Raw genomic sequence first — 27,803 nt, forward strand, 5'->3', positions numbered from 1 at the left:
GACATGTGAGGTGTGAGAAACTAGTGGCATGACATTAATCAGCTGACATGTATGTGCATGTGGCATGTGTGTGTGTTTGCAGCACAAAGGAAAAGAGGTTAAAAACTGAAACATTCCCAGAGAGATATCATATTTTCCACTAGGACTGGCGGATCAATGAGTGATTATTTTCACTTTTGCTGTCATTATTATAACAACTTGTCGTTCAGTTCGAAGGGTATGCAACCACAACCAGTGAATAGCAGTTTCTTGTAGAATAGTTTCTTAGGTCCCATAAATATCAGCTGTAGTCGTCATTTAAAACCTCTAATCCTTATCGTGAAATCATTTTGCTGCTGAGATCAGTATAATGCTACACATAATAGACATAATGTTGGAAAAAATGTGGAATGCTCCTTTAATGATCAGGCAGTTGTCTAGTTGCAGTGTCATGATTCATGTGCTGAAATACATTTAACGGTATTATAATGACAATATAATGGTTTGAGTTGAGCCCCTCTGAAAGTATCATGTGATTGCTCTATCTTATTACAACTTCTCAGATGTTGTCATGTAATTATTACGTCATGAAATTGTTAATGAATATTTTTTGATGTACAGCACTTATATGAGCTTAAACTAGGGATGATAGAAGTATTTTTATATATCTGAAATTATGACAATAAACACCATTCATCCATTCACTGCTGGCCTTGCACATGTCACCACATGGCAGTGTTAAATCAGGTTTTCACACATTTTCACTACATTATTGCAATATAACAGTTAAAGCATGTACATTGGAATATGTTGCTGACACTGCTGACGACTCAATGATGAAAAATTGAACAGCAGTAGAAACTTACCACACTGTCTTCAAAATGTCTGCAACTGAGGGAAGTGGCATCACTTGATGATGGTTATGTGACTTTGGAGCAAAGCATAGTTGATTTATGAGGTTTTTTTCAATGGGTTACTGTTGACGGAGATCTCGGACATAGATTGAATAATCGAATAATGCTCAAAATATTATACAAAAAGATAATGATGGAACTGCTTGACTTTTTATGTTAAAAGAAAGCAAGATATAGCCTACCCTAACATAAATTTTACAAAGCGTATATTTTTAAAAATATACACTTTGTTCAAAGTGTATATTTTGTAAAATTGTTTATACAACCCATGAACATGAACTGTACCCCTAATTATAGAATCACCCACCATGGCTGAACAAAGAAAAGACCGGTACCTATAGAAACTCCAAGGAGAAAGAAACTAAGGTTAGGCTTCAAAGAGGCATGCTAAAATGGAAAGCAACCACCTCCAAGCCAAAACCAATGCATCAGCATTACCTTTAAAGATGCAAAGCACTTAAACATGAGAGGGGACTGAGGAGCGATGCAGGTGTGACTCCCTTTCTTTTGGACTGGTAGTTTTTGCTCTGATTTATTAGCTGCAGTCTACATTAAGTGACTTCATTATTATGTTGGGCCAGTGCCTACATGGAGTTGCAGCTGATTAGATCTATTGCTAGCTAACATCAGCCCAACACATTCATTTAGCTATTCTATTCTCCTTAGTCAAATTACCATTATCTGATGTAGATCTAAGATTATAAACAACATTGCTTTTGATGACACTATAGTGTGGCTCTATATTAACTTTTGAAAAACTGACATTTCTTTGGTACTGAAATATCATGTAAACATTTCACAGTATTGCTGAGCAATTAATGGAAATTTCTGTTATTTTTTGGTCTTAAAAAAATAATTGACCGACTTTGGTTAAATTGAATTATGGTACAGAGTCAGAGTTAAATAATGGAAAATGGAACCAAAAATCTGAACTATTTTGAATGCCTGAACTGAAACCAAACCGAACCAAACCCAGGTTAAAAGTACTGATGCAGGTCTATTGGCAACATTACTGTAAGCAGTCATTGTCTTTTGTCGATATAACACTATTGGTTGAGTATTTGCTTGCAGCTATTGATTGAAATAGATATACAGTAATAATGTAGGTCCTAACCCTAAACAGTTATCACAATGTTTTATAAAACATGTTTGATTTATTTATATAGTGCAGATTACAGATGTCTCTGTAGACATGGTTGCTCTTAGACACTGGTTTAAATTCTGTCCTTCTGTTATTTCTGACTAGTTTCAATAGAAAGTAGAGTCATGAGACAGCTCACGCTTGTTTGTTTGGGTGTCGGAGCTGCTGTCATTCAAGTGACGTCAAAGTACTGGCAACTCTGTTGCAAAGTGATTGCTGGGAAATGCACACAGCAATTACCACTTATCAAGAAATGTCACGCCAAAATCAGGGAAAACAAAAATGCCACAGATTATTACTTCAACCAATTTCCTCTGTTGACCAGTCTATCAGTCTCAGTGTGTTTGCAGCCTAACTCTGTAGTATAGATTCATGGCTTCTGAGCTATTGTCAGGTTTTTGTGAGCAGTTTTCTTTCACCAAACACCATGCTCAGCAGTTTCTATCAGAGACATTCGAGACAGATCCTTGGTATTAAATCAAAAGACAGAAGATAAACATTCTCGAGAATGCTGGTGTTTATCTATCTCTGTTATAGATATTCATTATCCTAGAGTAGAGACAAACTGCCTTCCTCTGTCTATTCTGTTCTGCTTCATTCTATTCTATTCAATATATTGTTATATATTGTTATATATGGTAATTCATCACTGTGCTCCTATCACAGTACTACCAATGCACTAAAATTGCCCATTAATGGGTTTGTTGTCACCTCAAGTATACTCAGTTCCCCTTGTTCCCCTTGGAATCACAACAATGTGTGTGGAGCTTTAAATAATAGCAACTTCCCATAACAATTAGGAATCAGCCTTACTATGATGGCTTGGGGCTGTTGATTTACAGAGGATGTTTTCAGTATCAAATTTCAGTTAGATTTTTACATAAACACAGAATTCCATTGCTGGCTCCTTTATGTTTGAATGTTGCAACACCAATGAATCATGAAATCTATCTTTAAACCTTGTAGTCGTAACTAAATGTTCGCTGTTTGTTTTAAAGGTCAGTGAAAACAATCGTCTAATTAAGCTGCACTGATATTCTGTTGTGATATATGTGCTTCAGTAGGCCTGTTCCATTTCCAACCGAGCCTTGCCTTGCCTAACCTTCAGCCGATCCTATTTACCTAGGGTTAGTTTTTACTTCCGCCAGTGGAGTTGGACGAGGGTTATGTTTTCACCTCATTCCATCTGTTTGTCTGTTAGCAGAATATATCAAAAAGTTATAATTGCATTTGTGAAAAGGTTGGTCATGGGGCGAGGAAGACTAACTTTTCATACCAACTGGCCAGCAGGGGGTGTGGCAGTGGGCTTATTAACAGGCATATAACTTCCGAATGCATTCACACAACATCATCAAACATTGTGGCCTATCAGCAGACATAAGAAGAGGCAAGCCATCTATTATTGGTCTAATCAAACAACATGGGGGCACTTGAGAGCTAATTTCCAGTTTAGACATAACCGCCCTGCCAATTTTTCAAAACTTGGTACAGTGGTAAAAGCAGCCCTAATGGAAACTGAACAGATATACAGCTGATTGGCCATGTGGTGTTGTGATAATCGGCTAAAATGCTTAAAAGTGGCTAGAATTTGAACAGGCATATCTCATGTCCCATTACAGACAGGCTACATGTTGTAAGTGTTAGTAGCGGTATACACTTGTTGCCATCTAGTTAATTACAGTGACCGATGACTTGATGTTGTGAGGCTGCAATATGTTCATGCAGGGTCAAACAGGCACATTCAGAGGTGATGTAGAAACTCGTGGTATGGACCCTGATACTGACTGATTTCATTTCTTATCTTCATTGTGCAAAACGATCTCAGTTTACAGCCATGCCACCTTGCTCAGTCCCATTCCAATATATTTTATAGAGCCCATGAGTGTGATGTTTTTGTCTGACACTCACAGCTTCTAACCTACACACAGCTACTAAAAACAAAGTAGATTGTTGTCAATATGAAATGTTATATTTATGCCAACGTCATGGGTCATGAACAGTCATCTTTATGGAATGCTTTTCTGCAGTATTATAAATTGGAGATTCATTTGAATGAGAGTTCCCTTGGGAAGACTTGTGGAGGAAACAGAAATAAGTTGTTTCTAGGCCTTTCTTTTTCCTCACTCAATCATTTGGCAGCCAAAGGTCAATTAATCAAAAAGTTCCCTTCATAAAAAGTTGCAAAACCACTAATCTAATGTGCTTTCCCGTAAGTCTTTTTGACATAAAGCGTATAGCGCCACTGACAGTCAGTGTCTTCATTGCTAAGCCGGCTATCAGAATCAACAGTAATGTAAAATGTTAGATCAGGAGCTGTGTGGCAATTACATTCATTTTATTTCTAATGTGTTAATATGCTACCGTTAAACTTCCACTAAATGCTTGGTTTCAAATAATAGCTTGTTCATTTTAGCAACCTAAATATCAAAGATTAGCTATAATAAATGACTCCCTCTAATAAAAGCCTGGTTAAAAGATTGTTGACACTGCATCACTCATACAAACAGCATATCTACCTGTGAAAGTGCCACAATTAATTTGATATTAAGGGTTAGGGTTCTTGTATATCCCATAATCAGTAACAGGCTATTTGAATTGCTGATTGTCCAATGACTTCCAATGCTGACTTTCCAATGACTTCAGCATCATTTAATTACAACATCCCAATATGTCATTGTTAAAACTGATGACCAAAAAGTGAAAGTCATTGTGAAATATAATTCAGTTTGACAATCAGTCACAAAATTGATATGAGTAATACAACAAATTACTGTTCTTAGGGGCTTAGCAACGTCTGATATAATTTACAGATAATGTGATGTATTTATTTTAAGGAAGGAGCCAACACTGGCACTGATTGAGCGCCAGAAATCCTCCCTCCATCTAATTCTGATGCACAATGATTTGATTGATGATTTAATTTGATTGCCTCTGATTGGGTAATGACTATGTAATGATATAACAGTGCAGTAATGATAGCCTGTTGCCTTTGATTGCCCTTCAGTAATTGAATGGACCCACCCAGAGTGTAGTTTACCAAAACAATAGATATTGAAAATTTGAAGAAGAAACTAAATTCAGTGAATCAGCTGCGTCTCCTGCTTTCACAGCATGTGGACCTCCTCGCTCTTCCTGCAGCATTTCCACACCTCCTCATTGAGGCGATGTGACAACTCAGACCAGAAGCAAAGCTCTGTTACCCACTCAAAGATGGCAGGGCGGTGTGCGAGGTAGATCTGCTAGGTCTCCTTGGTTTTTATAATCAGTCTCCTTGGTCTGCAGACCTGCTCATCAACATTCATGGCTAGTGGACACAGAAAGACGGCAAACACTATAGCTCTGACTGCGATGAATATCAGAGGAAAGGGTGAATATTCCATAACACCCACAGTGGCATATATTTAACATATAAGATAAGATATAAGTGGAAAAATATTCTGGCACATCCAAACTACAAACTGGTTTACAAATATTTCCAGGGCTCATAATGGCTGTCCCCCTCTTCATGATGTGCCCTCTTTGACAATGTTAAACTAGTAGACTGCCATCTTTAAGTGCACGGTCCATTACTGCATAGGCAAATTATGCAAGTCCTAAAACTGAATGAACTTGAATTAGGCCTTGACAGGGGACACATAATGTGTAGAACGCCTGGACATACATCTTTCCCATAACCACATGAATGGCCTTTGGGTATCATTCTAGAGAGAAAAAGAATTCTTAATGAGCAGAACAGAAAAAACTGTAACCACAAGCAAAGGAAGCTTGTGTCCAGAATATATCAATAAAATCTATTCCTATGGACACAATAAACCCCCTCTGTTCTCACGAGTGTCATCAAAGGCAAAGTCAAAAGGACTGACCCATTTCCTCACTGCTTTAAAAAACAGAAGACTTTTCTGGCTCTTTATTTGAGGTTTGACAGCGGTTGAAGAACCAATGTTTCCGTGTTACCACTATTTAGTGAGTGGGAATATTGAGTTGAAAAAAAAAAAACATAGCTATTTAATTTCTTCTGGTAAGTGGCAATTTTAACTAGAACACCAATCAATGTGCATAATCTTATTTTAGAAGATCATCATCCCAGTCAGGCGATTCCATTCCCCCTCAGATGAATTAAAGTCTCTCAAATTACACTCTTGTTGGTTGTCAAGTACACTCATGAAACGCAATGAAATGGCAAGTACCCCACCCGGTGTTTTGTATTTGTTACTACAAAAATATTTTTCCAATTTTCTCCAACATCAGTATGCTGAAAATGTCAGTGTGATAGAGAGTATGGTTCTTTGGATCTGATTAAGCAGACATTGTAATACTTGCTGGGTGTGGACACATGACAGCATTTGGGCTTCAATATGGTTGACAATTACTCAGATTTTTCATACAAAGGGGTATCATTTACAGTCAAGACTGTGTTTGCACTAAACAATTTTCAGAAGAGGAAATGATGAAAAAGATTTACACAAATGACACTGGTCCTACAACGATGAAAATGCTAAATATTTTCCATCTTTTTCCAGCCTCTTTGTACAATTCTTAAAACTTTTCAAGACCTAGAAATTGTCAAATTCGTTTTCCATTCTGGTCCAAGCTTTCAGGATCAGCATTAAGAATCATATTTGTAATTCAGTTTTAAGCAGACGTTATATGTCAGCTGAAATAGTTTCAAACAAATCAATGGTGATTTTAATACTAGAATTTATGAAACTTAGAGCAGCTCTCGCCATTACAAGCACTACTTGGTCTTGCTGAGAAATAGTAGCTATTCATATATTCTGTCATATATTCAAGAAGCGGCATTTTGAAATGAGGTTATTCCTTATTAATGTCACATTTTTGCATTTAATGAACCAGTTATCATTGAAAGAAAAGAAAAAAAATATTCTGACACTAAAGTAGTACTAAAGTAGTAAAAGTCAATTTCCTAACACAGGCGCTTCTTGCTGTAAGATCCTCGCTGCCTCAGAGCTTCATCTATGTGTTCTGAGGTGCATCTTCACTTGGCTGGACTGAGTGAAGCCCTTCCCACACACCGGGCAGGAGTACGGCTTCTCCCCGCTGTGAACCCTTAGGTGCACCTTTAAATTACAGTTCTGGTTGAAGCGTTTCCCACAGAAGTCACAGCAGAAAGGCCTCTCTCCTGTGTGCAGCCTCTGGTGCTCCTTCAACTTCCCGTAGGAGCTGAAGCTTTTCCCACACACGCCGCAGTGGGACGCCATCAGCTTTTTATGCGATCGCATGTGCATTTTGAGGTACTGCGGTGAAGGAAAGGACTTCCGGCATACCGAGTAGTGATTGTGGCTGTTGCTGTGAACGGGCATCACATGCTCTTCACGCTGTCTCTTATTTGAATGCTGTTCAGTCTCTTGTGCGCTTTCACTGTGCTCATTCTGAGTTCTGGAGCAGTGGGCATTTATTGGAGCAAGAGACTCGGGCTCGGCATTACTGAGTGTGTCCGGCTGCTCATAGCCCTCTCCGTGAGGCTCTGTTTTGATCTGATCGGTTATTTGGAAGTCAAGTTCTTTGGTGTCAAAATCGAGCGTGTGGTTAAGCTGGCAGGGCTGAGCCGTGCTGCTGCTGTCATTATCGGTGCTCCCACAAAAAGCTGCAGTGATGTCAATGTTGTCTGTGTCTAGAGGGGGTTCTTGATCCTGCTCATCTTTCCATGGCCTGAGCTTCAGTTCCTCTGTAGTGTGCGGGAGCTGTGGGTCGTCCTGGCTGACACTGGGGCTCCACTCCTGCCCACAGTGCTGCTGCTCAGCTGCTGGTAAGACCCCGACAAACCACAGGGGCTGGAGATGAGCTGCAATATGAAAACAAACACAGCTGCTCATTTCATGTGACTGCTAGGTATACACTGGATATACCAAGCAGATATACCCCAATGGTCAAATATACAGCAAGGGCTACTAGGTGCAAAGTAGTAGGTCTACTGACGATCTTAAAAGCCCATCTCCAAATGAGTCTTACAAACCAGTTGAATCATGTACGCTCCAAATGTGAGATGGAGAGAAACAGACACAGAGAGAGATTTGATTCCATTTACATGTATTTTTGGGGGTTATTTTTTCTGCCAGCGGGGAGGGACGAGGGGGGCATTGTGTTTTAAGACCCATTTTGGCAAAGACCTTTACTGCAAAAAAGAAAAACCCATTTCACGCATTAACGTTTAGAAAGATGTCCGAAAAAATAAACAAAAATGGGTCAAAAAAGTTTTTGTAAATGACATTCATTCGAAATATATTTTGGACACTTTCTTCCTATGCGCTGTTGACATTTATGACAATATAATATACTGCAATTACATTTTAAAATTTCAAAAGCATTTGAACTAACTTTGACTGAGTTATGTATTAGTGCCTTCCAGCCCCAACTCCCCCTTGGGTATAAATCCGGCTTGTATGTTAGCTAGCTACCTTGTGCTCTTTCATTGCTTGCAGCCAGCAGCTGTCTTTTCAGGTATTGATTTTCACTTTTTGTACGGTTGATTTCTTCCTGGAATTCAGACAATGTGTCTCCGACAACTTGAAGTATATCCTCAACCGTTCGCATCAAACGCTCGGAGAGATAAGAATTCAGATATTCTAACTTTGTCATTATTGTCAGGAGTAGTCCGCTAGCTCGGTTCTGTGTACACGAACGTGACGTCAGTCAATGCGCCCAGAGATTGTTTAAATCGGAGGAGATTGGTCACCAGTGGGAAATCAGATGAGGTACAGGTTGACGCAACGGTGACGCTAGCACAGCAAGATGGCGTCGCCGAAGCCGCTTGGTAACGTGGAATATTTACCTTAGTCAAGTCAAAGTCCGGTTCCTCGAGGGCCGGTGTCCTGCGAGAGTCTGACACCCCTGCCTAACCCGTGGGTACCATGGATGTGGGGGTATGTACCCGAATATTTTGTCATGGCCCCCCCAAATAAATAAAACGGACCCCCATTTAATAAAGACTAGTGCAGTGCCCGTTCAAAATAGGCGTAGGCTATCAGTCGCTTGCTTTGAGCCCCGCTGCTGCAGAGCACTGTTCGCTTGTTTATTAAAAGTTTATTAACATTGAACATGTCGCGTGTCCAATCCGACACTGCACGTCCTTGGGTCCCCAGCAATGCACCCGCCAAGTGTTAAGTAGATCGGACCAACGGTTCTCGAGATATGCGAAGGACACACATACAGACGGAGATTCCTTGCTTTATAGTATTTTGATTGTCAGACGGACCCCCAGACACAGTATCATGCTCTCTTAGAGAGACTTCGGGACCCCATCTGAGATTTTTGTTGTTTGATATGGTTTGGTACAAAGCTACAAAACACTGTAGATCCTCTGTAGGCCCTCTGATCAAAATAGATATTCCTTTCTCGTTTTGTCACTGTCCTTACTTCAAATGAATGACATAACAGTAAAATTAAAATATTCATTTTCTGAGGACCCCCTGGAAACTCCACTGACCCTTTTTAAGGTCCCCATATGCCACTTTGGAAATCACAGAGTTAACCTCTGTAGTATCTACCCAACAGTTGAATAGGGACATAGCACTTTATCAGCACCGTTTCACATTAAGTTCTCAGTTGGCTTTATTTACATACTAGCAGAAGACACTTTTCCAATTGATACTCAATTACTACTTTATTAAAAAATAACATTTAATACACAATGATACAACACTGTACAGTAAAATGTGTGTGTGTGTGGGGGTGTGTGGGAGCAAAGTTGTCCCAGAGCAGACTGTGAGAGGAGGGATGCTGGTCAGCTTTGAGGACGTTCTGCAGTCGTCTCATGCTGCATTCATTACATGTGGAAGGACATCTTGAGTAGGACTTGGCATCCCAGAGCAACAATTTAGCTCTCACCCACTCTAAACTTCAGTCACTTTGAAGGCATCAAGTTTTCTTCATATATTCTAATTGGTACATCTTTTTGAAGGATAAGTTGCAAAATGATGTCTTCAGAAGTATTTCTGCAATGAGTGGGGACAAATTCTATGGGAGGAAAATTGACAAACCCTGAGTTTCTGACTTGTAAGATAGATAGCTGTTTCGAGTCAGACATTAGCATTTATGGTTATCCCCACATGACATGAATGCAGCATTGGTCCTGAGAGGAAAAAGGTAACGGTCGTCTGTTGTTCAGGAGGGTCGGTCCAAAGTGAGCAGAGCAAGCACCTGATTCCATGATGAACCAGCCATTAGTTATGAAAATCAACTACTGAGGCCACTCTAAAAAAATCTCACATGTAAATAATTTTACTGTTGTAGAAACACTGGTGAATATAAACCTTTGCAGACGGACCCTCCTGAAAAACATCACAGATAAGTTCAGGTAATACTGTATGGCCCTGTTATGGAGTAAATTTCAGCATCATCTTGGACAGATGCCATAGTGCAGGTCATACAAAGGACACCACAAAATTCCTAAATGCATGATAGATTGGGACTAGTGGTATTTTACAGAATATCACATTATCTTACGAAATAGTAGAGCAGTCTCACAATAGATTTCTCCATGATTTCAATGGACAACATGAAGCACTGACAATATGAGATGGCAGTATTTAGCTCTGCAACAATGCAACAGCATTAATATGTTCAATCAGTCTTAGGTGGGCTTCAGGTGGTTAACTATAAATAAAGGTTTGCCCCAAAAATATCTAATACTACCCCTAATTCTCCCACTTACAGTGGGCCAATGTTTCAAATATGCAACCAACCAGGATTTCCTACATATGGCAAAATGGAAAAAGTAGTCAGAATAACTATATTGTTTAAAAGTGTGAAATTGAGAGAACTGCCAGATCAGACTTGTGCTTGTAAGTCACTGTCAAGTCTCACGTCTTTGGGCATGAGTCCACAGTTTACGGGAGTGTGTAGCCTTTTATTTGTTAGCCTGACTAAATATTGTGTCACAAACAACATTTGGCCATGTGTAACAATTTTAAACTGCTAGGTTAAAAAAAATCCATCAGCTACATTAGACTAAATCAGATAAAAATAGCCTTCATTGGTTAGACGCTCAACTTTCTAGTTATAGTGGATCACTGTGGAAAGTGGATCACCCACGCATAAAGACTCTTATTGTCTCCAAGTGGACTATTGTTAGTAGTAGTAGTAGTAGTATAGTCCTGAAATGCCATACAAGTACAAGTTAGATCTCAAGTCTGTAAATTTCCAACTAAAGTGTGAACTGAGTCATGCTACTGGTGGATTTGAGGTGGCTGTTTGAAAATAAGTCAAGACGATCATTTTTGGGATGCTGCACATTGTTGCAATCCTGAATGCATCTCAGTTTCAAGGCATGTGTGGAAGACTTCATGCTAATTATATGACTAAAGAAAGGCTAAATAATTCAGAAAGGCTAGCTAATAACTCAAATTGTGTCTTAGAGATTTCATATTCAGTGACAAGTAAAAAAGTAAGTAAATGACATACTAAACTGACTAATACAAATTCTATTGCAGGGACTATGGCATGGAGAAGTGTTAGGTTAGATAGAAACATTCTCTAAGAGTTGAAGAATTCCTAGTTCTTTGAAAGTAGGAACAAAAAGCCTTGTCTTAATGGCAGCAATTTTAGCTTTTAAAAAGTGTCCCACGTCGATATGATTCACAAACTGGGTCTTTCAACAACACACTTGTTTCATTGCCCTGAGAAATAGGTTCCCTCGCGGCTGTGGGTCTGAAGGTGCCTTTTGATTTTGTCAGAACGGCTGAAACACTTGCCGCACACAGGGCAACTGTACGGCTTCTCCCCAGTATGGATCCTCATGTGTACCTTCAGGTGGGCCATCTGAGTGAAGCCCTTTCCGCAAATCTGGCAGCGGAAGGGCTTCTCTCCCGTGTGGCTACGCTGGTGCTCCTGGAGCCTGCCGGAGGAGCTGCAGCATTTCCCACACACACCACAGCGGTAAGGCTTTTCCCGTGTGTGCACCTGCACGTGGACATGTAAGTGGCCAACGTGACTAAATGCCTCACCACACACCTTGCAGCAAAAGGATGACATGTGTCCTTGTAGGGGAGATTTTTGGTGTGTGCAGTCCACGGCGTTGGCACCTTGGTTGCGCATGTGAGAGCCCTGTCCTCTGCTACCTCCGGCGCCTCCCTTAGACCCAACCATCTGTCCTCCGTTCTCCACCCCAATGATATCAATGTTGTTCTCATTTGAGCAGTTTGGGTTGACTGGGGCGAGAGGCTGGGGGCCACTGTTGGAAGAAGTAGAACCTCTGTGGCCTCCTCCACTCTCTGCCTTCACGTGTCTCGATGAGCCCCTGGATCCTGGATCCCTCTCCCTGTTCTCCACACCTTGGCTTTGCGGGAGGCTGGATGTGTGGGGGGCATCCTGAGGATACTCATTCCCAACACGGGGCGGAGTGAACATAGACTCTGGTGTGCTGCAAGATCCATGTCCACGGAGTTGATCATCTCCCTGGTTGGCCCTGAGATCTCTCTTATCTTTTATCTGAAGAGGAAGACGCTCTTCATGCCCCATGCTGGGACTCCACTCACGCCGTGGGTGCTCACCGTCCTCATCGTCCAACAGCGCCATGGACGGACGGTCTGAGAACACAGCAGGAGGGAGGTGGCAAGTTATCATATGCAAATAATAACTACAGAACTGCATCAAATACGAATGTGCACATGCGACAGAGTCACACTGTAGTTAAACTACAAGCGCCATAACAGTCGAAAACATAAACGGGCAGCATAAGTAAAATCACAGCTAAAAGATACCGGTGTAGGTGTAGCTGTAGCTGGTTGGCTAACCTAGCTAGCTGGCTAACGAACAAAGGTTGCTATCAAGCTAGCTAACGCGCTAGCCGCTTCACAACAGCTAACGTCAACAAGCTCGCTAACGGCTAATGTTAGCTCGCTTGGAATTCAGGCTTGCAATAGAGGAAACACATGCTGCAACGGGTCCGTATAGTGATTTCTTCGCTTTGGACGCAGTCAATGCCATTTCAGCACCTAATCCCATTTCAAAGGCTCGACTAACTGGACGTAAAGGGGCGCGACTTCAACGTTAGCTACTGGTAGCCAGCTTGACTGTAGCAGGAAAGCTAACCTGGCCATATTTCAATTCCAGCGTCTCGCAGTCTGCGTCTCAGATGGTCGTTCTCCCGCTCTCTGAGCGCTATCTCCTCCTGGTACTCCAAAATGGTATCTTCGACAGATTTGTATATCTCTTGCGCTGCAAGCATGAGGCGCTCAGTCAAAAAGACGTTTAAAAACTGCAATTTGGTCATTTTCGTGGCTTGCACGGAGCACTCGCTATGTTCCAAAATGGACCAAAAAGATGCTCGACCTAGTCACGTGACACGGAGTGGCCGCTACTACCGTAATGACAGGATAATGTACCGTAATATTGAAATTTAGTGTTACTTGGTAAACTGGCTGGATATCCAAATGATGAGTGGATTTAAAGCACGAATTAGTCACGAATAGTCTTACGGGGTGCATACAAGGTGCATATGGTTGTACAGAAAGAAAGAGAACACCATGGCTGCCAACATGTGAAGAAAGTGGGTAAGGATTTTGAATGAAGACTATTTCCCAACAGTCTTTCCCACTGAGGGTTTGAGGCATGGTTATATTTCATGTATATCATTTCATGGAACTGGATAGGCCTACATTAAACAGAATAAATGTCCACTGGATGATGTCACTTGTAGGACAAATTAAAATAACTCTTAAACTAAATGAAATCGTACAAGACTGTTTTGGGTTATGAGTGAGATTATTTGCACAATAAATTATATTTCTTTTGATAAAGTCCCCTTTTAAATTAGAGCAATGATCAGTGATTCAAATGATAGTAGGGATACATAATCAAGTGTATCAGTATGAAAATGCTTTGTATTTTAACACATCATTCAGTATAGCCTAGGTATCATACCCAGTAGTTCAAAGGAAAGTTAGACACAGCAGATGAAGCATGTGCATGATATCTATCTAATACATATTGCTGTTTCTCTCACCTTAAAAGGTCAACAGCACACAAGAAGAGAAACTGGGTCCACAACCAGTTTTGTCATATTTGCATGAAGCACGCACTATTAAACGAGCACATTTAGGTTGGAAGCATCCTTGTGTGATAAAGTGCGTGCAGGTTTATAAAAGTCCCAATTATAAATGCCATATATAATATAAACACACATACCGCGTGTGTATCATCAACCCTGTGCATATCATCATCATCATCATCAGTATATGTACATTATATACTTGTATACAGCATATACAGTACATACGTTAAGCATCACTCCAACCTTGGTATATTCATTGCTCAAATAAAATATCAGTATACGTTCCATTCAAACGAGCCCATTTGAAGTCATATATAATTGTCAGGGGTTATCGAGACATCGACAACATTATTTTTTTTAATAAATATATATAAAAATGTATCGCCACAGGTCGAATGGAACATCCAGGTCAGCAGGTGGCGGCATAAAAACAAAGTGCTGACGAAGGCGGAAAACAGTTTGCCAACCGCCAATAAACCAAAAGAAGAAGAAGAACCGGAAATCAGAGCCCGTCGACTTCTCCACGTGCGAGAGCAGTACAGTCACATTGGCAGGTCTGCGGCATCACGATGAAGCGACCAAGTAAGTACATTACTGTTAGTGTCACACAAATATATGCGCTTTAAAAATATCTCTTGGGGGTTTTTATTACATGGAAAAAATCACTTATCTAACAGGCTAACAGGCTAAGTTTATCTCTTAAAGTAGCTAACAGCCACCACAGTGGTCACTCGGCATTCATGCCACCTATTAACCAGTCCTTCATCAGCTAAGCTGTTTTAATTTTCTTGTCTTTAGAGTTAAGGAAAGCAAGCAAGCGGCTGTCATGTTCCAAACGTTATAAAATACAGAAGAAGGTAAGTGTCTGGCAGTAGCTACTTGTATTTGCATTTTGAACGCTGTCAGGCCTGCACGACTCGTGGCATACGAGTTTGCTGCGATTATAATTTGTAACTTGTTTAATTCATTTTTATGTCTACAACAATTTGAGTTACATTCACTGGTGTCTGACGTTCAGGTGCGGGAGCACAACAGAAAACTCAGAAAAGAGGCGAACAAGAAAGGAGTCAGCAAACGACCGAAAAAGGATCCCGGAGTGCCCAGCATCGCTCCCTTCAAAGAGGAGGTTCTCAGAGAAGCAGAGCAGAGGAGGTTAAAGGTTGGGACTGACTATCTTTTCTGTTATGTCTTTTGTATTGTAAACATTGCCTGTCAAGTTGTATGTAGAGCAAGGATTTGAAATGTAGACAACATTGTGTTGGGGTCTTTTACACCACCAGACCATTGGCAGCCAGTTTCTGAAGTGCATGTAGATGGATGATAGTAACATTGTTTTGCTACACAGTAGTGCTCATTGACCAAATTTTTCTCACAGATTGAAGAGGAAAAAGAGAAAAAGAAACAAGCCAAAAAAGAGGAGCGAGCCCAGAAGAGGAAGAAGGAGAGGGAGGCTGCAAAAGAAACAGATCCCAAGGCCAAGAAGGCTCGGCGGGTAAAGGGCAAAAACTTCTGCTCAAATGATTTATTACAATTTAAAATTAGTATATTATCATTTTACTGTCTATTGCTTACTTTCATTTCTTTTTGTCTTATTTGCATAGGACGACTTTGGCAGGCAGTCAGATAAAAGGATTGCCTTAGACAAGAGTTCAAAACAGTTCCTTTGCTCTGAATTAAACAAGGTAAGACAATGTGCTTGTTTATCAGGTAATGGAGGTGTGCATGGGGGTGTGCCTGCTGTAAAATGTTACACTGTAGCGAGGAATTGCTTTTACATTCATTTGAAATCCATCTGGTCTTTTGCAAAACTGATCTCTCTCTCCCTTTTTCAGGTAATTGATGCATCTGATGTCATACTAGAAGTCCTGGATGCTCGTGATCCGCTGGGTTACAGGTGTCCGCAGCTGGAGGAGGCTGTGCTCCAGAGGGAAGGCAACAAGAAACTACTTTTTGTTTTAAACAAAATAGGTAAATGGAGACACTGGCATCTTACTGTGACGTACACACACTTTTGGCAATGTGATCTACTTAGAGTTTTAGTGCAATCAGCATCAAGTTGATATAGTTTTAAATGCACTTTCCATGTCTTCTGTGTCTTGGCTTTCATTGTATTTTTTAGATCTGGTACCTAAAGAAAATGTGGAGAAGTGGATACGGTGTCTACAGCGGGAGTTTCCAGTTGTGGCGTTCAAGGCGTCCACACAGATCCAGGACAAAACAGTGGTAGGAGGTCCAGTGATCAAAAAAAACATTTAGAGTTGCAACATAGAAATATCTATGGACATATAGGCTGATTTGTAGGCAATTTCAGTTAATGGTGTATCTATCCATCATGTAGATGTAATATGGAGGACTGAGAAGGTTGAGCAGCTTGTCTTGTGCTGTTATAACTGGTTATAACCTCCAAGATTAACCAACAAATAACACAACTGAGTGGCTCTGTGTGATACAGCAGAGCTGATGTGTGTGTTTGTGAACACAGCAGAAAATATGGGCTGTATTGAGTCTGTTTTCTTTCTTTGAAAAAATAGTTTTTATTCTTTCTTTCCCTCCATTGTCAGTATTGACAAGAATCTCCAGCTGGCCACAATTCTAAGAAGTGACCCACTAAATGATTGACACAAAATGTGTATGCAGTTTTCTAAAGCAGGATGTGGTTGTTTTTTTTTTGTTTTTTTTTATTTAACATCACCTAATTTTTCTTCAGGACCTTCAACTTCCTCATGCTTACAAAAAATCAGACAACAGACATTATTTCTATGTATTTAGTGGGTCAGCTCTCAAAATCCTAATCAAAGGGCCCAAGCAGTTAGTCTTGTTAATTCAGATAATGCAAGGATGTGAACTGCTAGCATCTAAAATAGGTAAATGTGACATGCAGAGGGCTAGTCATTTTGCTGTCCAATATAAGTAATGCAAAGTTAAAAAAAGCATAATGTTTCTTTGTGGGTGACGTATTTAAAGCATTTCACTTGTCTTATTCTGTCTTCATCAGCAAGAAAAGAAGAGCAGGATAGTCTCTTCCAATGCAGTCCTGGACAAATCCAGAGGAGCGTTCTGCTTCGGTAACAGCTGTCTCAGCGAGCTTCTTGCAAGTTATGCAGCGAACACACAGAGTGAAGGCTCGCTCAAAGTGGGCATAGTCGGTAAGCATAACTTTCTCATATAGCTGAAACTATACAGCCTTTTTTTCTATTGGAGAATGTGACACTGTATTCCAAGGGTTGTTGATTAGGATGAACTGTTATCTGTGAGGACTTGAAATCCAACTTTGTGATCCAGCTTTTCTACTGTCTCGCACAGCAGTATGGCGTGTATATACTAATTCTGCTTATAATTCATTTCCTTGAATTTGTTCACACCATTTTGTCAAATCCTCAGCTTTAACTCATGTGCCCTATCACCCTCAGGCTTCCCTAACGTGGGGAAGAGCAGTCTGATCAACAGTGTAAAGGGGATGCAGGCGTGCAATGCTGGGGTCAAGAGAGGCATCACCAAGTGAGTCAAAAATAAACATAAGAAAATCCTAATTTTGAGGAGAAATGCACCATTTCGTGAGATCTGTGGAACGTGGCATATTTAGCAGAAATGCCAATACAATTTTGAAGTATTCTGTGCATAACTATTGGATTGTTTTTCTTGGTGTGTCATTGGTGGGAGAAGTGTATGATGAAGTTGATGATCTGACAAGACCATGGAGTCTTTCTTCAATCCAACACTGAGCTTCTTACACATACCTTGTCAATAACTCATCTGAAAGAATGTATTTATATTCATTCCCGTAATTGCATATTTGGATATTGGGTTCCAACGTGATTTATGTCTGCCACTTGCCCCTCTTAGTTGTATCTTATCCCCACCCTCAGGTCAATGCAGGACGTGCACATCTTCAAGAACGTGAAGCTGCTGGACAGCCCAGGGATTGTGGCGTCGCCGTCCAACCCAGCAGCCTCCATGGCCCTGAGGAGCCTGCAGCTGGAGGAGGGGCAGGAGAGCGTGCTGGAGGCTGTCAGGACTCTGCTCAAACAGTGCGACACGACCCAGGTAGGCGGGATGGGAGATCTGGCAACATTGCGGATTGTTGGATGTACCAGGTGATAAAGGATGGCCATCATTCTAAATTCATCAATGGGCTGTCCAGACAAATTGATAAGGGGTTTTCCAGACAAATTATGGGTAAACCAAAAGTGGCAAGTATTTGTATCAATGTACAAAACAAAAATAAAATATAATGTCAAGAGGTACAGTAAAATGGTAGTGGTTCAGTGCAGCAGACATTACAATATCAGCAATAGGTTCTATAGTGGGGGACGGGGATCCATGTCCAATACAAATCCAATACAAATTTTTTATCTTGTTGAAGAGGAGAAACATTGGTGTAGTGGTTATAGTGTACAGAGTAGGGTGGTGCAATTTAGGTGTTCTTTAAAGAAGTAAATATTTCTTGGTGGTTTCGTATAAATGAAAATTGTAATTTAGGCATTCAAGGTCATTTATCCCTCTTGTTTCAGATAATGCTCCAGTACAACGTACCAGACTTCAGGAACTCCCTGGAGTTTTTAACCTTGTTTGCCAAGAAACGTGGCTATCTGGTTAAGGGTGGAGTCCCTAACACAGAGCAAGCAGCCACTGCTTTCCTGGCTGATTGGACAGGGTGAGTGTTCTCACAGTTTACTCTACGCTATCGGACCAGGAGGGTGGGCAATTGTCTGTGCATCAGTGTGGAAATGAGGACAAAAACGCAAGTCTTGATTTCTTTATGAAGACTTCTAATCCAACTCTGATCCAAACGCTATGCCAAGCTAATTGCAAGTACCATAATAATAATGAAGTATAAACTTCTTGTTTATAGTTAGGGAAAATACTGAAGCAGCCTTATCTTCATTGTCAAATTCAATTTAACTGTGTCTCTCACTGGTTTCACGTCTTCTTAGAGCCAAGCTGAGCTACCACAGTAAAGCACCAGAGAACCACAGCCTCCCCCCCTACCTGTCTGACGCCACGGCTGCTGAGATGCAGAAGGGCTGGGACCTAAACAGAATCAAAACTGGCAATGAGGAGACTCTGAAAGGTACGAGTATTTACTTGAAATAGACATTTTGCATTTGAATTGCATATTGAACCGATATCAGGGTAAAATGCGGATTTGGTGTCTTCCTGATACTTAAAATATGGTTTCTAGAGCCACATATAGCATAAATTAAAGAGTAAACTGACCAAATATTCTGCCTTTTCAACATAGAACGATGTTGGATCTCTAATGGAGAAAAGGAGATTGTATCTCAATTTTTCTCCAAACTAATTCAGATTGTTCATCAAAAGCAACTGATCATTGATACTCAAAAGCTGTTTTTTTTATGATCAGTACATCAATTTTACTTTTGGTAATCTAGCCACTAAAAGAAAATGGTAACTTCTGACTGTGCTGCTGACACCAACTTTTGCTGTCCTGTTCAGGTGTCAAGTTCCCCAACCAGGCCAGTAGTATAGGCTTCATCTCTAAAGGCCCCACCACAGGCCTGCTGAGCGTCAGTGACATCCCTGAACAGAAACCTGCCGCTGCACCCACAGAGCAAGAGGCGGAGGAGGTGGAGGAGGAGGAGGAGGTGGTGGAGGTAACTATGTAGAACCAATATCATGGCACAGGACTTTTGTTTTGTTGGTTTGTTATTTCTCAAATTCAGGACTGGATGAGCGGAGAGCTCTAGTAGCAGTTGCTTTACAGTAGAGTCCCAAGTCTAGTGGGGACCCAAGTTTCTGTTAGCCAGTGCAAAACATATCTGTCCTTAAAATTTAAGTTATGTCTGATATTTGTTAGCCAAATTTTGCAGACCAAACAATTATGTGTACAATATCAGGAGTAGGGCTGGGTATCGTTTAAAAAATTACGATACCAGTACCCTTAAAGTGATACCGATACCAATAGAGTACTTAATTCGATACCTTTTTTTTACGTTTTGGTGGCATCTCGGCACGCTGAACTGCCAACTCTGTCACATACACCGCACTCAACTTCACCACCACAGACTGTATGGGTTGTAGCTGCTGCGGTAGTGGGCCAATCACACGTCGCATTAAATCTTAAATCACGCTTGCAGTGATCGGCTGCGAGCAAAACCATACAAATAGTCATTTTTTTCTAGATCTGTGTACAAAACGTATCGAATGCAGGTATCGTTTGACTGGAGAAGTTTCGATACTACTTGGCACTGGGTTATTTTGGTCGATACCTTAAAGGTATCGAGTACTGATACCCAGCCCTAATCAGGAGTGTGCTATATTTGAAAAGCAAAGACTCTGGTCACCATACATCTGCAGTGCATTACCATAGTTGACATACCTGCACTGCTTGATGAAATAGACTCTAGTCTACATCTCAAGCTACGTAATACTTTCCTTGCTTTATACAGAACACTTCACTCCTGTTGTTTCACAGCTGCTACACAGCTAAAGCCAAATTAGAATATACTAAAGATTATTAGAATACTTGACTCATTCTTCTCAAAATTGGGGGGGGGAAATGAGATTTACATATTTTAAAAGATGTAAAACATTGTGCACCATAAGTGATGGCATGCTAATCATCTGCTCTCCTTGAGCCTACTGTGAGGCAATCATCAGGGAAATCATCTTGTATCCAGATTGCTTCCAATCAGTGCAAAACCTTATATAGTGACTTGTGCCTATTTTGAGCATACATGCAATGTTCAGAGGTGGTTGGAACTTTTATCGTATTGTGTGGAAAACTACCCAGACTCTACAGCTGCTTAAAATAACCCGAGCATGCTGTGAAGTCTGGTCTGCACACCAGCATGGAAATGAGGACAATAACGCAAGTCTTGATTTGCTGATGAAGACTTCTAATCCAACTCTGATCCTGCTGGCTAGACCCCTTATTGAGTGCAATCAGTGTATCTTAATGCATTGCTGGAATTTATTTAAAAGTCTTTGAAACATCTGCTGCTCTTTCAGCTCGAGCATATTGCTGAGGAGTCCGAAAAAGAGGAAGAAACAGAGGAACCACAGAGGCCATCAGTCACAAGTAAATTCTACGTTCATAAATGCTCCTTATTCTCTATTCATCACCAAGTAAGGTCTGCACTCATGTGGCCATATTTTGAAACCATTTGCCTCATCTTTCCAGGTAAGCCAGGCCAAGTGCGGTTCCAGCCTGTCCCAGTCGACATCAGCCTCTGTACAGCCAAGACGGATGACGCCTATGACTTCAACACAGATTTTAAATGATCTTTACCCCCACATGTCTTGTAGACATGCAGACTTGGACTTGTCAAGATTCATGACCACGCTGATGTAGAATCACTGTACAGTGTGCATTTGACCGTCTCGCCATGAAAAGCAAAACTGATTCACAATCAGTATTTGAAGGACGCTGCCTGTCCTGACTGGCTGGCTGTCTGGTTTCAGACTGGGCCTAACCCAGCCACTGGTGTTGAATGTGTGTCCTTCCCCTCACTGTCTTATAAGCCTGGAAGAAAATATGTTAAACCATATTTAACCAGTAACTTTTTCCTGAAACTGTCGGTGGAAAGGTCACTCCTTTGAATGTCTAGAGGTAATTTGTAACATCTTCCGTTCATACAGATTATTGTATATAGCCTACATGTAATAAAATAACCCTCTGCAATGCCTCAAACTGGTTTATAGTTTTACATCCCCCTCTCCTGGCCACCTTTTTGAATTCTTTTTCAAATACACCTTATAAGCTAATGATGAGTTTACTACATTTTCATTGGTTTATTGTGGTTGGTGATAATTACATCACTTTTTCAAGCAGTGTTTATAGAAAAGCTTAGATATCTTAGTGGAACTGGAGACAACCGTAGGAATTCTGAGTCTTGAAAAATAGGCCATGCACAGCAATACATTGGAGATGCATTTGAAAATAGCATCACAAGTTTTTAATGATAAAACGGTAACAATTTTATTTCATCTTCTATACAAAAGGATGACAAATATTTACACCAGCATGTTGAATGCCTTGTAAAAAATAAAAATCCTGACAATGAAGGGATAAAGCATGAAACTCTGTGCAACTTGTATCATGTTATTCAAGAGGTGTGAGTTGGTTAGTGGTTTTCTTATCAAACTATTAAAAACCACAGCAAAAATCCTGACTGGAAACATCCACTGCAAGATTTTAGCTTGATGGGCGAAACAGTATTGTATTAGTGTTCATTTGGACTTTCATGTGTTTGGTATGTTCCAGTTAGCTGGGGTGATTTAAACCAAAATTTATTACATTTACATGCAGGGTATAACTGTGTTAAACTGACTGCAGTAGTGGGAGAGCTGCATTGGATTCTGCTTAATTTACAGACGTTTTTTTCCTTGCAGGTTTTCTTGTTATTTCTAATTGTTACTGCACACATGAAAGACTTGAATTAAGTGCAGACAATTCCTGCAAATTGTAAAATATATTGAAATAAGATAAATAAGAATATGTGCAATGTTTAATACGTCTTGAAAAATGCACTACTTGTCCACAAAAAGTACTGTAGTGAGGTAATGACATCAGGCATTTATACGGCTAATATCTGCTAAATAATCTTACACTGGTCATTCAGAGGAAAACTTTTTAAACCAGTTGAAATGTTCAGTCAGGCTTCGGCCAACTGAGCTGCTCCTTTATGGTTGAGGTATTTATACAAAATCCTTTTGTTTGGGAAGAAAAGTAAATTAGTTGTGTTATTAAGCTGCATGTAAACATATTCAATGACCCTCCCACTGATTCTCTTATTATGATAATGTTGGCATAAGTTGGTTTAAGCATGTGTTGGTCACAGGTATAGGTCAATACTACTGCCTCTCTGATCATATACAAGAATATGCTTCCCTAGTAAAAAACAAGCTGCTTTCAACAGTTTTCATATATTCAAATGTTTGGAGAAGCACAGACAGTAACAATTTCGAGGGCATCGAATTTCTGCGCCTGAAACACTTTCTCTACGGCACCATCCCAAGTACAATAAATAAATAATGGAAATCACTCGCTTTTCCCATGTGTGGAATGCTTGAGTGCTCCCAGCAACAATTACATGTGTTGGGTAGGAAAAAACAAAGATTAATTCAATGCGCTCAAGGCAATGTGGGAATACACAGGTCTACAGGTCAGAAGGATGGCAGAACTGAAATACAGGGTTGGTGAGTGAAACGGCTTTGCATCATACTTGTGTTTGTTCCTGAGACGTCAAGAGGCGGGATCCTGCTGGAACAGGGCTGGCTTGGCTGGTTGATGGTTCATGATACTCATTTTCAATCTATTTGTCTCCTGTGTGTCTTCGCACTGGATGAAATTTGCCTGTGGGGTCTGGAATGTACCACTTGTCCCACACGTCAGAAAAGGAGGACGTTCTCCCCCAAGGCTTATAGTGTCCATTCCAGTGGAGGAGTTTGGCAGCTTTCACAAACTGGAGGGAGTAGCGGTTTCCAGCACCTGTACTACCTTAAAAACAAAAGTTTTACCATCATTTGCCATTTGTTTTCTTTGGCTTGAATTGCATAATATTGTGAGAATTCAACAATATATCATAATGACTTAAGATCTGCCGTTAACTGCACCATAAAGCTGGAATTCCCACTTGGTGCCGTAATTTAATTATTGGGTTGGTAACTAGGAGACAGAGGTTTGCTCTCTCCAGATTACACAATAGCGTTAAATGTGAAAACTACAAATCAAATCTCACTACGGACTCCTCGGTTCTACTAACTGCTTTGTGAATGAGCATAAATGGAAGAAAATTCCCAATAAATGAGTCCACTGATAATGTGAATGTTTCATTTACAGCTGATGGTTCATTATAAAAACCCATTCTTTCCAGTCTCTTGTCAGTAAGTAGTACTTACCAAGGTGCCTGACGTGCCACATGGGGTCAATGGTGGAGTGATGTTTGTAGAAGACGATGAGGAGAGGAGGGGTGGTGATACTGTCTGCCAGTGTCTTACTGTACAGATCCTCCCTGTGGAGACCAATGACACTAGAATCAGTTCAACTAAGAGTGAAGAGGCATTTCAACTGCAATCATGATTTTGCACTCAAACCACTGGCCAGTGACTTATAAGCACATTACTTTTTCCTCTGTAATGTGGTCAGTTCCCTTGGCTTAAGTCCACTGGATTTAAATTTTGTTCAATTCAGTTCAGTATGAGGGAACAGATTCTGATTTAGCCTCTGGATTTAGCAGGAAAGACTCTATTGCCTCAGTCCTGTCCAACCTTCATTTCGACACAGTGTGACTGACTCACTGTGCATTAAGCTCCATCCAGCGCTCCAACTGCCTGGTGATGTTCTGGTTCTTCCACTCAGTCATGTTGGCAATGATGACGCCTGGGTTGAAGGAGCATGTGTTGGCCCTCATCCCCAGCTTCTTGATAGCCTCCTTCTTGAAGTCCAGGAATCCTATGTAGTTATTCTATTGGAAAAGACGTCTTTATTTAGTTAACTATGATCTACTACGGTCGGCCCTTCAAGGAAAAGTTATGCATCAACAGTCTGTGACGTTCAAGGTGTTCCAGGAGTTATTCTGTGTAGTACTGAAATGTTTAGTAGATTAATTGATCGACAGAAAACGTATCGATTATAATTTTTATAATCGGTTAAGTCATTTATCAAGTAAAAATACCAAACATTTGCTGGTTACAGCTTTACAAATGCTAAGATTTGCTGCTTCTCTCTGTTTCATATCATTATAAAATGAATACTTTGGGGTTTTTTGGCTGCTGGTCAGACTAAGTAAGCAATTTTAAGACATCACTTTGAGCTCTGGTAACTTGACATGGTAATTTGACATGTTTGACATTTTATAGACTAAATGTTTAATCAAAAAAATTATGTTTTTTGGTGTAACCAGTTTCCCCCAACCTGCCTCATCTACTTCTACTTCAGTTCGTGATTTCCTGCATTTCCCAGAAAGTCATTTGACAATCCGCAGAGAGTGGGCTTGAACTTGCTGCATTCAGTACATGCAGGTGGAGAGAGTGATAGCGATAGCGTAGTAACAGCAAGAGAGTTTTTCAACATGTCTTGTGGCTGCATTGCATTATGGTCTACTGAGGCTACTGTCGGTGGAAAAACTGGTATCTCTTCTAGGGATGCACTGATATATCGACAGACTAATCAGTAACGGCTGATATCAGCATTGAAAGCAATATTGGTATCAGTCCTATATTATTTTTACTGCCGATATTTGGCATTTTTGTGTCACTTTGTTTAATCTGTTTTGCACCTGCATTTGGACTAAGATTCTTGCAGAAATGCATATCGGTATCAGCCAATATGGGTGGCAAAATATCAGATATCAGTATCTCTACCCCTTCTATGACAGATTTCTCCCTGTGTGATTGTTGAATGTCGGTGCAAAATGGTGAGTCTACAAAGCCCTTGCACTTTGATTCTGAGGGACTGACACCAAAACCTGATGTTTACTGTTCATATTTTAGATAGTGGAACATTTTTCTGCTATTAAACTGCATTGTAGCTGCGCTGGAAATATCTCAATGTGACGTTACGTTGTCTACATTTGGCCCGTTATCTTCTGGAATAAGAAGAATACACCCCGAAACAACAAATTGGATCCAGAAATGTAAAGTGCATTGCCAATAGCTGTTTTTTTAAACTGTGTTAAAGTGTTTTCGGGTGGATTTTTCTGTGGCCGTTTCTGCAGAGATCATTGAAGATAGTTCAGCTCAGGTCAAGGCTTGAACTATGTACGGGAAACCAGCCCTGTAATGACCTCTATCTGTGCAGAGCTAAGAGGTGCATACCTGATTTCCAGCCCCTCGAACAAAGCCCTTAGCAGATGCTGAATCGCAGTCATCTGAGAAGGCAGCGGCATGTCCTGGTTTCAGGCTGGTTTCATAAAGCTCCTGGATATCTCCTGGGACCAAACACAACAGTCAACATCCATTCATCATGCTCTTACTTAGAGACTGGACATTTTCTCTTACTACTTTAAAGTTAAGGAGAGAAATGGTGCATGGAAAACAATATTTTCTGAGTGAACGCAAGCAGTTAAAAACACTGAATCTTCATTGGGTCCATAGCCAAAGAAACACTTCTTTCATGGTGTCTTACCTTGTACAATGATGTCATCATCCAAATAGATGGCTTTCTCTGCATCAGGTATATACACAGGCAAATAAAACCTAGCAAAAGTCAACTGAAAAACAAACCATTTGAAAGAAGTTGTCAGACATTTGAAAGAAGTTGTCAGCAGTAGGTAAAGAGTATGTGTTAATATTTATTCTGAGCTAGTGTAGTACAATATGTTGTCCCACCGGTTTTACAGTCTCCAGCCTCTTGGGATCTTTGGACATCTTCCCATTGAGGGTCTCAGGCTTGAAAACAATGATCTTATATTTAACATTGTTTAGCCTCGTCTTACTCAGCCACACACTGTTGATCGAAAAAGGGGAAGAAGTTACATCAGATGAAGCAATTACAACTGACAATTTCACAAACTCTTGCTATCTAGACACATTCCTGTGGACAGTATCTTGCGCAAAGGGAATAGCATCAATGCACCTGAGGCAATGCAATTGTGTTAATGTAGCGTTACAGGTTTTCCATTTACTGTCTTACTTCAGATGATCCACTGTGTCATTCAGAGTCACTATGTTGAAGACGACATTGGCTTTGCTATTCTGGTAGACGCTGTTCATGGCAGCCACCACAGCGCCCAGCCTCTCCTCAGAAGCAGTGATGACCACAGGGATTTCCTCCCCCGTCCGTGCCGACTCCAGTCTGAGGTCTGGAGACAACTCGGCCTCGAAGGGAAGAATCACACCCGGCACTGCATCTGGAAAAACATGTTCTTTAGGACCTCACTCGCTTCTATATGTTCATTTTAATGCAATCAATCTGTTCATTTTCCCTGTCTGATGTGCACAATAACACACCACATGTGCTCAACAATGTGTCAACTTCACATCTATCTAGGTACAAACAACTGACAGCTAGGGTCACACACCAAGATTAACATACCTGGGTTTTCTCTCTGTAAAAAGTCATTGAGGTTTAGGAGATTTCGTTGAACTATGATGAGGAAGGCAACAGCCAGCAGCACCAGAATTACCACGTTTACTGAAAGAGACAATGAAGAACACATATGGAGATACAGGGCAACAATCTGGGGACTGTGACAGGCGAAAAGAAAATAACTGATGATAAATGTTGTGCATCTACATTGCCCGACGACTCGTTTCCGTTTTGTTCCCCTACTTCCACTTGTTACCTCTTGCTACTGGTGTTGCCCACATACACTGCACAAAATATTGCCTAGTGTATCTAGACTAGAGAGATATGTTTCATAGTTGCAAGTTCCATGGATAAAAAAGCAACAAGTTCATCCAAATTGACTCACCTCTCCTCAATGTCATGATAACGCCCTCATTCGTCCCTCCAGCAGCTCTGCTGAATAACAAAATAAATACAAAGCAGGCACAAATTTGAAAGATGTGTAAGGCACGAGATACTGGCTAGCTGGCTAATAAAGAGTGATGTGAAGTCGAAATACTGCTGCACCGCTGCGTGGCGATTGCATAAACACACAAGGCTGTCTGCAAACTACTGTTTTTTTTTAACTGTGCATGCATATGTTAATTTATACTTTCCGCAATGCACGTACAGTCAGTTGCAAGAACAAACCATACAGTCTACAAAACTCATTTACGTTAAAGCCAAAGTGCCACCTCAACAACAACAAGTTTATCCATTACCTGGAATACTCGTAGTAATAGATGC

General features: G+C 40.6%; 4 protein-coding genes and 3 non-coding genes across 7 annotated transcripts; 4 read left to right on the top strand and 3 right to left on the bottom strand.

The window, feature by feature from the left end:
• Window positions 1-6,844: 6,844 nt before the first annotated feature.
• Window positions 6,845-9,807, bottom strand: LOC139638957 (oocyte zinc finger protein XlCOF6.1-like). Its single transcript, XM_071513002.1, has 2 exons — window positions 9,756-9,807; window positions 6,845-7,837 (listed from the first exon to the last, which is right to left on the bottom strand). The coding sequence occupies exons 1-2, from the start codon at window positions 9,805-9,807 to the stop codon at window positions 7,005-7,007; spliced, it is 885 nt and encodes a 294-aa protein (XP_071369103.1). The 3' UTR covers window positions 6,845-7,004.
• LOC139639010 (uncharacterized) lies at window positions 9,644-13,295 on the bottom strand. Its single transcript, XM_071513047.1, has 2 exons — window positions 13,084-13,295; window positions 9,644-12,578 (listed from the first exon to the last, which is right to left on the bottom strand). The coding sequence occupies exons 1-2, from the start codon at window positions 13,262-13,264 to the stop codon at window positions 11,662-11,664; spliced, it is 1,098 nt and encodes a 365-aa protein (XP_071369148.1). The 5' UTR covers window positions 13,265-13,295; the 3' UTR covers window positions 9,644-11,661.
• Window positions 13,296-14,530: 1,235 nt separating this feature from the next.
• gnl3 (G protein nucleolar 3) lies at window positions 14,531-22,088 on the top strand. The gene is made up of 15 exons (XM_071513012.1): window positions 14,531-14,626; window positions 14,843-14,901; window positions 15,063-15,203; window positions 15,420-15,536; window positions 15,646-15,726; window positions 15,877-16,012; window positions 16,164-16,267; window positions 17,040-17,190; window positions 17,455-17,542; window positions 17,911-18,088; window positions 18,556-18,698; window positions 18,979-19,115; window positions 19,502-19,659; window positions 21,017-21,086; window positions 21,189-22,088. The coding sequence occupies exons 1-15, from the start codon at window positions 14,614-14,616 to the stop codon at window positions 21,287-21,289; spliced, it is 1,677 nt and encodes a 558-aa protein (XP_071369113.1). The 5' UTR covers window positions 14,531-14,613; the 3' UTR covers window positions 21,290-22,088.
• LOC139639041 (small nucleolar RNA SNORA47) lies at window positions 16,391-16,527 on the top strand. Its single transcript, XR_011694843.1, has one exon. It is a non-coding gene; the product is annotated as a small nucleolar RNA SNORA47 (small nucleolar RNA).
• Window positions 17,699-17,776, top strand: LOC139639035 (small nucleolar RNA SNORD69). The gene has a single exon (XR_011694842.1). It is a non-coding gene; the product is annotated as a small nucleolar RNA SNORD69 (small nucleolar RNA).
• Window positions 18,767-18,841, top strand: LOC139639030 (small nucleolar RNA SNORD19). Its single transcript, XR_011694841.1, has one exon. It is a non-coding gene; the product is annotated as a small nucleolar RNA SNORD19 (small nucleolar RNA).
• A 152-nt stretch (window positions 22,089-22,240) lies between the features above and the next one.
• Window positions 22,241-27,772, bottom strand: glt8d1 (glycosyltransferase 8 domain containing 1). Its single transcript, XM_071513024.1, has 10 exons — window positions 27,688-27,772; window positions 27,424-27,470; window positions 27,045-27,143; window positions 26,643-26,859; window positions 26,339-26,456; window positions 26,136-26,220; window positions 25,826-25,938; window positions 24,308-24,474; window positions 23,909-24,021; window positions 22,241-23,507 (listed from the first exon to the last, which is right to left on the bottom strand). The coding sequence occupies exons 2-10, from the start codon at window positions 27,437-27,439 to the stop codon at window positions 23,323-23,325; spliced, it is 1,113 nt and encodes a 370-aa protein (XP_071369125.1). The 5' UTR covers window positions 27,440-27,470; window positions 27,688-27,772; the 3' UTR covers window positions 22,241-23,322.
• Window positions 27,773-27,803: the final 31 nt, after the last annotated feature.

Source organism: Centroberyx affinis, unplaced genomic scaffold (assembly GCF_046629955.1).
Source record: "Centroberyx affinis isolate AG114_WGS23_722 - 3 ecotype Tasmania unplaced genomic scaffold, CSIRO-AGI_Caff_v1 ptg000279l_1, whole genome shotgun sequence".
In the NCBI taxonomy this organism is placed as follows: Eukaryota; Metazoa; Chordata; class Actinopteri; order Beryciformes; family Berycidae; genus Centroberyx; species Centroberyx affinis.

What these genes read in the sequence shown, in the direction of transcription:
- LOC139638957 (XM_071513002.1), bottom strand. Translation starts at nt 9,807, where the DNA reads ATGAGACGACTGCAGAACGTCCTCAAAGCTGACCAGCATCCCTCCTCT. An exon ending in CCAGCATCCCTCCTCTCACA is followed by an intron (nt 7,838 to 9,755) that starts GTCTGCTCTGGG and finishes TTCATATTGCAG; the next exon opens with CTCATCTCCAGCCCCTGTGG.
- LOC139639010 (XM_071513047.1), bottom strand. Translation starts at nt 13,264, where the DNA reads ATGACCAAATTGCAGTTTTTAAACGTCTTTTTGACTGAGCGCCTCATG. An exon ending in TGGAATTGAAATATGGCCAG is followed by an intron (nt 12,579 to 13,083) that starts GTTAGCTTTCCT and finishes CTGTGTTCTCAG; the next exon opens with ACCGTCCGTCCATGGCGCTG.
- gnl3 (XM_071513012.1), top strand. An exon ending in TTCCTGGCTGATTGGACAGG is followed by an intron (nt 18,699 to 18,978) that starts GTGAGTGTTCTC and finishes ACGTCTTCTTAG; the next exon opens with AGCCAAGCTGAGCTACCACA. An exon ending in CAATGAGGAGACTCTGAAAG is followed by an intron (nt 19,116 to 19,501) that starts GTACGAGTATTT and finishes TGTCCTGTTCAG; the next exon opens with GTGTCAAGTTCCCCAACCAG.
- glt8d1 (XM_071513024.1), bottom strand. An exon ending in TGATGACATCATTGTACAAG is followed by an intron (nt 25,939 to 26,135) that starts GTAAGACACCAT and finishes GTTTGGTCCCAG; the next exon opens with GAGATATCCAGGAGCTTTAT. An exon ending in TGGATGGAGCTTAATGCACA is followed by an intron (nt 24,022 to 24,307) that starts GTGAGTCAGTCA and finishes TGGTCTCCACAG; the next exon opens with GGAGGATCTGTACAGTAAGA.